Genomic DNA, 11246 nt, shown 5'->3' with positions numbered 1-11246 from the left:
TTAGTTTAAATCAAATTCTTTTGAAAAATGAGTTTTCCAAAGAAGTGGAAAAACAACCTGTTGTTTTATCGTTTCAACCGGTTGTTTTACACTTAGTCTTTTTTAAACAGGTTTTGACAAAGCTTGAAATTGGTTGACCTTGTCAAACCAATTCAATCAGTTATTTCAATATTTCAATCAATTGTTTTTGGAAAATCCTTAACAAAATTTGTTATGTTTGGTAAATCTGTTTTAATTAATTCAAAACTGATTTGGCTCTTACACTAAATGTTTTTAACAGCCTTTTAGAGTTTAAATAATCTGTTTTACGCTCCTGATAGTCATGATATCAGATTAAATCTTTCATATCAATTTTCTCCAAGATTTGCTTCAAGGATTTTTCTAAGAGCGAAATAGGATTGCACTGTATTTTCTTCTTTTCAAACTGTGATTGTATTAGGTGTGATCATTCCTTTTCTCTTAACGATTGTATTTTTGTAATAATTGTTGGTGTGCAAATTCAGAGGGTGTTATGAATTTTGTGTTGTGTTTGCCAAAGGTGGTGTGTGTTCTTGAAGGGTTCAAAATCACCACTTTGATGTGTGTTGTAATCAAGGTGTTGTGATTGCATAGTGAAATTCTCAGAGGTTTTTTTGGGGACTGGATGTAGCTTTTTGCTAAGAGTGAACCAGTATAGATTTACTGTGTGAATCTCTCTATCCCTCATCTTTTTAAATTTGTTTTTGCTTGAAGTGTATAACTGTTGCTATAAACAACCGATTGTTTCGTAAAAATAACAGGTTGATTTTATGTTGTTTTTGTGAAAATTGTTTTTAAATTCAGTTGAACAGATTTATGATTAATTGATTCTATTTGGCCTTCACTGTCCCTCCAATATTTGCGAAAAAAATTTATAAACAATTCACTCCCTCCTCTTGTTTAAGGCCTACAATTCTAACACTACTATGTGCAACACATCGATAACAACAAGAATTGTATGGGGGTGTATTGTGATTCATAAATCACTAACACATACTAAGTGTATTTGTTCATATAAATTGAATAAGTTAGAAGATGGAGTAGGAAGAAGTGGGCTATAATGCAGACATGGCTCATGATTCCTATTGGTCTCCACATTCATAACATGATTGTTCCAGAGTTTTTGTGAAAGTTTTTCTTTTCATCTGTTTTTTGGTGGATGGGATGGGATTTGCTCAAGGCAACAAAGGACTGAGGATGGTCCTCCTCTCCTACCCACCCACTCTTTCCGTAACACGTTTCATTATTCCTTATGATTAAACACACACAGAGACAAAACTCCTTTCTCTTTTCCATCTTGGACTTTGGTATCAACTTTTGGAGGCGAATCTTACACTCAACCCAACAACAGGGATGCAAAGAATTCAATGTAAAAATCACACAATAATTCGCACGCTTCATCTTTGAACCACTTGTGTATATTCGTACTTTTTATGTTCTACACTTCACCATTGGTGATGATTGAGGATGCTACGGTCTAAACAGCGGGAAAAATTTGTGCCACATTCGGCCATTGCAATAGCCCTTTCATCCTTATTCTTTTGTCATGAAAATAGTCCTTGTAAAGAAAGACAAAAAGAAACTAGGCAACCTGAGTTTTTAAGCAAACCTGTCAGCCAAAAAACACTCCTTTGAAGACCACAATAAAACCACAACCATTTGTGACATCGGTATCAAGAAGAAGGAACTGCTTAACTTGAATTAAACAGGATGTAATATAGTACAACCTTATACCTCTTCCCAAAGCAAAATGTAACTTAAAACAAGCATGACATTTATATAACATACAAGTTCATAACAGGATGGGATTTGCTCCAGTTCCCATTCAATAATATGTTACACAACATAAATCAAATGCATTCACTGAACCAAAGTGTGATCAGCCAAGCAATATCTTGTATCTCCCCTCCTGATATTGAGGTTGAAAAAGTCAATTAGGGTAAGCTTCATTTGCGATTCAGCCGAACCCCACTAATGAACTGAACTCTGGCACTTCAATCTGCCGAGACTGATTCTATGCTACCCTTCAAACGATAAGAGCTGATGACAGAAGGTAGTAGTCTACCAGTCACACAAAGCTCAAATTTACCACCATGGATGTTATGACAGTGAGTAACACTACATAATTATATAATAACTACACACCACCACTATAAAGTAGGGAAAGAGAAAAGGATAAGATACAAAAATAGAAAAAAGATTACCCAGGTGAAATGTCAGGCTTTTAGTTATGTATGGGATCCTGTAAGTAAGGTTAAGTAGTATATTAACAGTTAGAATTGACGAAGTTCTTTATCTCCTCCATGAGGATATAGAAATGATCATTATTAGGCAAGAAGTAGAAACCGATAGTTGCCTCCTTAAGGTAAAGAAGTTTGACATCTTGGCCACAATTCTTGAGACCTTCCACATATTCCAATTGCCAATCTTGGAGAAGATCCAAACCAGCCACACAAACAAGACTTTTGGGCAACTTGAGGCCTGCAAGATTTTTACCCTTGGGGCCAAATGGGTTACAAGCAGGATGATCTCTATCTGCTCCTTCAGGAAGAAAAGCTCTCCAATACCAATCACGGTCTTGCAGCCTCACAAAGTACTTCCCATCCAGTTTCTTCTCTGACTCGGTTCGCTTCTCCCCACCAAACAGTGGGTGAAGAAGAATATTGCCAAGCACTTCAATATCTTCTTCAGCAGCCCTCACAGCCACATGATGAGCAATATTACCACCAGAACTATCGCCTGCCAAGTACACATGAACCTTGGAATCCTTTCCACACTGAAGCCACTTTCTAGACTTAACCCACTTCAGGGCTGCCCAGCCATCATCATAGGCACATGGATAACGGTGCTCCGGCGATCGCCTGTAGTTTACAGAAACCACCACAGCCTTGCAAAGGCTCACAAGGCGGCGGCAGAAAGTGTCATAGATAGCACTGTTAGCGGAAGAATGAGAGAAACTTCCACCATGGAAGAAAATTATAACAGGAACGATCTCTGTAGTGCTCAGGGGCTTCTCCAGCTCTATTATGTTGCACCTAGCCTCCTTTTCAGGAGCTACTTGATACACCCTATTGAATAGGCCGGTGTTTCGATCAACATGATCAAAAGAGAATACCCCATCAACAGGAATTGCGTTAGCCGGGACCTTGCGGTCGAGGAATTCCGCCAATTCTCGATTGAACGTTCCATCAGCACGTCTTAGTAGGTTGTAAGCAAGCTTGAAATTGGAGATAAGCACCCAAGTATTGAGTGGAACAACACTCTACAAGAAAAATTGAACATATTATTACAAGTTAGAACCTTATCTATATGAACTAACACTGTAGTGGCAATTAGAAAAAGACCGTTGATTGATTCCTGTATTCAGATAGATAACTAGGTCACTAAGGTGAAAGGTCCTCCCCTCTAATTAGACAACAGGGGCACTAAGCAGAAAGCATCATAACACTATTAGCAGATCAATAGGAGAAAAGCAAGCAAATATCGAAAGGAAAAGCTGACAAATTAGACCAGAACCAACGATTACAAAAGGGTACGAGCTTTACAAATCTTCAGGAAAAGAGGAATTTTCAACTTGCGCCACCAAATCAAACTCGAATTTCCCAACTTTCCAGAAAAAGAAACAGGAGGCCTACACTACATGGACGAAATACTAAGTACAAGAAAAAACCTAGACAATCCCAAAAACAGCATCATCCTAATCCCACGGGTACCGCAATTATTAACTAAACCCAGAAAGGTAATAAGAGAGAGAGAGAGAGAGAGAGAGAGAGAGAGAGAGACAACCCTCTGTAACTGAGATACGTTTTCAGTCATGGCCCTTTCAATTGAAGCCAAAGATTAAAACTTTCCCCCATAATCAACAAAACCCCTCCTCACGCAATCAGAAGAAACAAACCAAGGAAGACACAGAAACATAAACATAAACATAAACAACCAGGTTCACATAAAATAAAAAGTGAAAAAAAAAGAACCCAGATGGATGTTATTTTACCTTAGATTCACTGAGGTTGACTTCATCACTGCCAGTCATCTCTGTTCTCCCTCTCTTAAGACCTCTGAACCGAAGACGCAAAACCGAATCCACTCAAAAAGCAAAAGTGATCCTCAAGTCACGATGCCCAACCTCTTAAGCCGCCTCATAACAATGAAAAACGGTTAAAGGAAGAGAAAAGGTCCTACCTTGGGCGAACAAAATGAAAAAAACGGTGGTGGGTAACGAGTAACGGGTTATCTCTCCCTTTGGATTGATTTGTCGGTTAAATAAAGAAAACGATAGGTAGGAGGAGTATGTGAAACAGAGAGAAGTGAGTGAGTAACCGAAAGAGATCAGAATAAGAGGAAAAGAACGATAAGAAGGAGTGGTGGAGAGAGAGGGAGGGAGAGAGAGAGAAGGGAGAGAATGAGGAAGAAGGAAGAGAGTCAAACGCAAAGGAACGACGGGGATGGACGGAGACGAAAGAGACGACAAAGCTGGCGGCCGAATTAAACTGTTTAAATGGGACCCACCATTTAAATATGTGAGTGTATATCTTGAGAAATTAATAATGAGGTGTTTTTTAATTGGTTGTGGCGTTTGGGAAAAATCATTTCAGTCGCTATTTTTCTTTTATCCCTTTTCCCTGTTTTGTCTGTATGCTGGTGTATTGAGAGCCAGGGAGAAATGACTTGTGACGTACAAGCTTCTGTACACAACCTTTCTTGATGGCTATTGACAACCCCGTTTTGGCCTTGTTTACGATACCTCTTCTCTTCTCTTCTCTTCTCTTCAACTTTTTTCTTTTTCTTTTTCTTTTTTTTAAATCAAACAACAACAACAACCTTATCAACGTTTCTAATATCGAAAAATATACCTTTTTTCCGCAGATGCAAGGGATGTGTACGTTTCCAATTTTAGAGGCCCAACCATTTGCTATAAACAACCATATCAACAGAATATTATCCAATATTCTTACTCTTTGGTTTAGGAACAAAAGGTAATCAAAATAAATAAAAGTTACATCTTGTTTTGACCTATTTCATTCACTAAATATATAACTACATAAATCTTTATAATAAATAAAACAATTCTTACTTTATTTTATGCCTTTCAAGTTTTTTTTTCTTAGATGTATTTTTTAATTTTAATGGTGATCATTAATAAAAGCTTCACTGATGCGTCTTCTTACAGAGGACTCTTCCAGAGCTGCTCCTTTTTGTCGTGTGCTGTATACCTCTTTTTTGGTGGGCTTTAAGCCACGTCTTTAACAAAAATAATTAAATCATAACATTTATAAATTCACCTAGTAATTTCTATCATGACACTTTTATATGCAAATTTAAAATTGGGCAAATTCTTCATGCATCTTCCTAACTATATAGAATATATAGTGAATATTGGTGATTATATAAGTTTTGTGATATATTTACTAGTAGTAATTTTATTTTTGTTTATTTTATTTTTTTAATTATTTGAAAGACATAAATTGAGTACAAAATTTAAAAAAAAAAATCACACTAGAAATATCAAGTACAACTAATTTTTTTGTGAACTCTCTTAAACAGGTTAAAATGATAAAATTATTTTCTTAAATGCAACTGCTAAAAAAATAAATGTGTTATAACTAATAAATAAATAAATAAATATATATATATATATTTTTGGAATGGAGGTGTTTCATTTAGAATTATTTAAGAATTTTTAAAATGTTAAAATTAACTCTTTTTTTATAATTTTAAAATCCATGTGTTTATCTAAATTCAATTTAATTTTATTCTAACATGTAATCGTAAGTTTCTAAATTTTTGTTTTCAAAATTAGAATTGGAAATAACTATATTGAAATACTACTGATGATGCTTAATTCTACGTTAAGAGCATATGCAACACATATATTAATTAGGATAAGATCATATCTAACATGAGTTGTTGGAATAATATACAAGGAAAAGTAAATAAACGTGGTTGCTTATCTAGCACAAGACATTGGACAAATGAATAGACAATTTTCAAATTTTTATATTCTTATTTTAATTATTTCTTTTATGTTCTGCAACTAAAATTAGGTTTGCGGATAAAAGGCTAAAAGATCATAATTATTTTATTCATATAATAAAATAATTTATTTTTATATATTATATATTTAAAAATTAATTTTTTAAATAATTTTTTAAATAATTTTTTAAAAATAATTTTTGAAATATAAATTAGAGTTTAAAAAGTTCTAATAAAATATTAAGTATATATTATTGACTTACGTACATAATTCACACTTTAAGCTGATCTTAATTTTTATAAATTGTATTTATCTTAAAAATCTCAAATTATCTTAAAAACTTCTTAATATACTTATTAAACAACAATAGCATTTGAAATTCAAATAAAAAGTATATTAAACATAAAATTGCATAACAATATATGAAATTGTTTGGAAACAAGATAAAACTACATAAAACATATTCATTAATATAATTGATTATATTTTTATACGAGTTAAATACGTTTAGTTCTCAAATATTGTGGAATATAGAATATTCACATTTAAATTTGTACTAAAGGAGGCAAGTTTGGGTCCACACAAATAACAAATTACACATATAATTTACAAACTTTATCAAGTTAAACTCTAATATGAATTATGAATGTTCAATAAGTGGTGGTATAAGATGAAAAAATCTGGACACAACATGAGATCTCAAATTGTATTAATTTCAACTTGTTATACAAAATAATAGCATAAAAAATCTTAATTTTTGCAATTAAATTAATTCAATAACAAGAGATAATTATAGTTTATTGAATAAATTATTTATAAAATGTAGGGGTATAAGATTGTTTGGAGTGCCCAATAAAAATCCAAAGAGATTTGGATTAAAAATATTGAATGTCTATGAGATATTTAAATTGAAAAGAATAAAAAAAAAGTAACGTGAACAAGTAAAATTTATTTTAAAATCCGAGTTATGAAGACTGAAATAAATTAAACAGAATAACTTTTGTTTGAACTTTAAAAATAAAATCCTATATGACTTAAATTAGTGGATAATCAAACATGTCAAGTCATTGAAAGTGTTTTACTTGTTAATATAGACAAGAAATGAGATTATTGTAATCTCAATTAATTTATTTTAATTTTTTTATGTTAAACGTTCACGCATCATTTATTAAAGATGACGTGCTTAATTTAATCGTATTTAATATAATATTATTAATTTTATTAATGTTAAAATTTTATTCTTGAAATCATTATCTTAAAAACTAATTTCTGAGAAACGAAGTTTCCAATTCACAATTCATTTATCTAATCATAGCCATGGCACGTTAGAAAAGAGTGAAACAAAATTCATTGACAAGAAAAAAAAAATTCCGATTTATCCTTAAATTTGTCAAAAAAAAAATAGTAGAATTTTTTTTCAGGAGAAATAGGAGATTTCGTTATAACAAAATTTTATGTTATAATATCGTATCATCACTTGTTTAAAATTACTCTTTTTTTTTGTATTCAAACCTACAAAGACCCCTAGAGTTAATTACAAATGCTAATAATCGAATAAATCATTTCGAAACTATTACTATTTCTCCTCTAAGAGAATAAAATTGTAGTAAATGATTTCAAAAGTATTAAATATTTATCAAACTAATCTTTAATTTATTTTATTACCGTCTAAGAACTAATTCAAATATTTTTCAATAAGTGAAGGATTTTTCGTATAATTCCTAATACTTAAGGAATTGAATTTGTTTAAAAAATTATTAAAGAAAAAATTTACTCGTTAAAAATTTATACTCAAATTTCTTGCCTATGCGAAAGGTTGATTTCGTTGTTGTTTTTAAGTGGTTTGTTTCATATAATTAGTATTTTATTGCGTGTATAGTTTAAAATAAATTGTATTATTATTAGTATTCTTCTTTTTCTTCATTTATTAGACCTAAACAAGCTAGTTTTTTTTTCAGTTTTGATTTTTTTATTTTGCGATTAAAGAATTATTGAAAAGTGAGTTGGAACGAAATATATTATTCGCAACTAAAAATGATTCAAAATTTATTGAATACATTAACAAGTAATAAATTTCAAAAACAATATTGATACCCACACAAAAGATATTTTAAAGAAAGGACTACAAATAGCTTTATTTATTTTTTTATTGTTGGATATGTACTCATTATTAAAATATATAATGAATGGATTTTTGCAAAATTCTTCCTACACCCAACTTTCATTAACATGCACCCATCTTAACTAGTGTATTATATAATATTTATATTTCATCAAATTCCCTAACTTATACTTACACAATACATCAATAACTTACACATCACAATAATGTTAATTTGAAGATTATTTATACATATTATACGTCTTCCATATCATATCTCATCATAAAAGAAGCAATACATGATCATATACAGTCAAATCTTAATTTACTAATATCTAGAAAAATAATATTGTGTAAGATAATGCAAAATACATAAAAGAATTATGTTTCATATCACCTAACTTATATTTACATCTAAGTTATTTTCTTAAGTAAATTTAAACATATTGAAGAAATTTAATTACTTAAATTGTCTATAACTCTTGAGTTGATGTTCATTGATCAAAATTCCATCCATTGAATGAATTTTACATAATTTGATGATCACCATTCATTGAGAAAAAAATGTCTAAAACTAATCTTGTACTCTTTAGATGAGACTTATTGTACTCTAGTTTTTCTTTGGAATGACCTTTTTGTCAACTTTGATTTAAATAACTTTAAAGTTAAAAAAAAGTTTTTTTTTTATAAAATGTACCTGTGCACTATGATTAAAATTAACCATGAGATTTTAACTTCGTGACTTTTTCTTTGTAAGATTTCAAATTCATATGTTTTAGCATATATTTTATCATAATTCCACAATTACTTTTTAATTAATAGTTATATATATAAAGAGTATATTTTTTAGAGTAACTATTAATTATTATTTTCCTTTCACATTATCTAATAAAATATCACAAACCGTGTATTATTATTATTTAACCTTTATTTTCATTTATTTTATAAAAAATATAAAGGCACATAGTGCCTTTTTTCCACGTAAATATAATAATATATTGCACTTTTTAACGTACCATTACTCGTACATCGAAAAACTAAATTCATTATTAAATTTCAGCAACAAGCTTTATATTGCACTTATATTTTAGCTTAATTTCAATTACAGTTTTAATTTTTTAATTTTTTAAATTTACTAAAAATTACTATTTTTTAATATAAATCACTAGACATAAGTAACTTTGTCATTTTCACACCCCAACATTCAATAATTATATACCATTACATATGTAGATAAAACTCCTCCGGTTTTTTCTTGCTGAACTTATGATGTCGTACATTGATGTTGTCGACGTCCTTTTCAAATCTATTAATATGCATTTAGTGGCTACGACTCCTATTGTTAATAAAGCTGCTAATCTTTGGTATTTGTCAGTTTTTAATCTTGTCCAAAATTTCTTGGTCACTGATCAGTTTATTTCTGTAACTTGTCTTCTGCATGATAAATGTTTTAGTTTTGCAGGTTTTTATGGTGTTAACACATACTTGGTTAGACGGTTTTTGTGGAGAGATCTTAGTTCTTACACAGGACCTTGGTGTATTATGGGAGATTTTAATGTTTAGCTCTTGGCGGATGATTGTAAAGGGGGTGGCTCCTAATAAGGTTTCTTGTAATTAATTCCTTGATTGGATTAATACTAAAGATCTTTCTTGTATGTCTTTTACTGGATCGTGTTATACTTGGTGTAATGGAAGGAGAGGGTTGCATAGAATTCATAGAAGACTGGATAGGGCTTTATGTAATGGAGTGTGTATGGATGAATGGGATTTTTGTACTTATCAGGTTCTTGTTAAAAATTGTTCTGATCATTCCCCTATTTTTGCTAGCCTTGCTAGTAATTATTTAAGGAAGGTTAGCAATTTTCGTTTCTTTTTTATGAGGATTCAGGACACTTTATGTCTGAAGCTTATTTATGATTTTTTGGGCTAATAAGGTTGTTGGTTGTCCTATGTTTATTTTGCAACATAAGTTAAAAAGGTTGAAAATTGAACTCCGAGACTGAAATAAAAATTCTTTTGGTAATGTTCACAATGCATATCTTCTAAAGCAGGGTCTACTCCTTGGTATTCAACAAAACTTAGAGACTGCTAGTTTGTCTGATATTGATGGGCTTCTCTGTCAAGCAAAGATTGCTAAGGAGGAGTTTGATCATGCTCTTCACTGTCAAGTTTTGGAAAGAAATGGCTAAGATGTTATGGTTCAAAGATGGAGATCGAAATACGACTTTTTTTTATGTTGTGGTCAAAAGGAGAAATAATTCTAGTGGGATTCATCGTCTACGGATTGACAATGAGGTTACTGAGGATCCTAAACTCATTGAGAATCATATTTTGGACTTTTATAAAAATATTTATGTTGAGTTTATTTCTAATGTTTCGGACACAAGTAATATGGAGGATTTTATTGGTTCTTATATTCCTGAGCTAGTTTCCTCTTATTAGAATATGATGTTGATTCAATGTCCTGATTTTTTGGAAATCAAGATTGTTGTCTTTAATCTTAATGGTAATAATGCTCCTGGTCCTAATGGGTTTGGTGGTGTTTTCTATCATTCTTGTTGGGACATTATTGGGACAAATGTTTGCAATATTGTTCAACAGTTTTTTAAATAAAATTAGGTTCTCCCTGGAATGAACAGTAATGTGTTATCTCTTATTCCTAAGATTCAGGGTGTTGACTACATTAAAGATTACAGGCCAATTTTTGTTGCTAATTTTAAATTTAAGATTATTTCCAAGATACTAGCGGATAGGCTTACACTTGTGGCTGTTAGAATCATTTCTCCTAATCAATATGGGTTTATGCAGGGTAGACAAATTCAGGATTGCATTGGTATTGCTTTTGAAGCTATTAACATGCTTTGTAAAAAGGTTAGAGGAGGTAATGTGGCTTAAAAAGTTGATATTCATAAAACCTTTGACACTCTGAGTTGGAAGTTCTTATGTTTAGTTTTGACACGCTTTGGTTTTCACCCCTTGTTTGTCGGTTGGATTAGTACAATTCTCCGTTCAGTTATGCTTTCTATCAGAATAAATGGCAGTTTGGTGGGTTTTTTTCCTTGTAGTAGAGGTATCAGACAAGGTGATCATTTGTCTCTTTTACTTTTTTGTTTTGCAGAGAAAGCTTTTAGTAGTGGTATTTCTAAGCTTGTG

At 31.1% G+C, this 11246-nt stretch overlaps 1 protein-coding gene across 1 annotated transcript; it reads right to left on the bottom strand.

Annotated features, from left to right (window-relative positions):
* Positions 1–1771: 1771 nt before the first annotated feature.
* Positions 1772–4856, bottom strand: LOC137829669 (gibberellin receptor GID1B-like). Its single transcript, XM_068636532.1, has 2 exons — positions 4013–4856; positions 1772–3280 (listed from the first exon to the last, which is right to left on the bottom strand). Exons 1-2 carry the CDS (start codon positions 4049–4051, stop codon positions 2285–2287), a joined length of 1035 nt encoding a protein of 344 aa, XP_068492633.1. The 5' UTR covers positions 4052–4856; the 3' UTR covers positions 1772–2284.
* Between the last annotated feature and the right edge of the window lie 6390 nt (positions 4857–11246).

This window comes from Phaseolus vulgaris, chromosome 7 (genome assembly GCF_000499845.2).
Source record: "Phaseolus vulgaris cultivar G19833 chromosome 7, P. vulgaris v2.0, whole genome shotgun sequence".
NCBI classification, from domain to species: domain Eukaryota; kingdom Viridiplantae; phylum Streptophyta; class Magnoliopsida; order Fabales; family Fabaceae; genus Phaseolus; species Phaseolus vulgaris.
The sequence above is the reverse complement of the archived record's forward strand: the minus strand, read 5'-3'. Positions and strand labels throughout refer to the sequence as shown.

Excerpts from the sequence above, each read along its gene's own strand:
- LOC137829669 (XM_068636532.1), bottom strand. The coding sequence starts at position 4,051 with ATGACTGGCAGTGATGAAGTCAACCTCAGTGAATCTAAG. Across the intron at positions 3,281-4,012 it reads TCAACCTCAGTGAATCTAAG|AGTGTTGTTCCACTCAATAC; the intron begins GTAAAATAACAT and ends TTTTTCTTGTAG.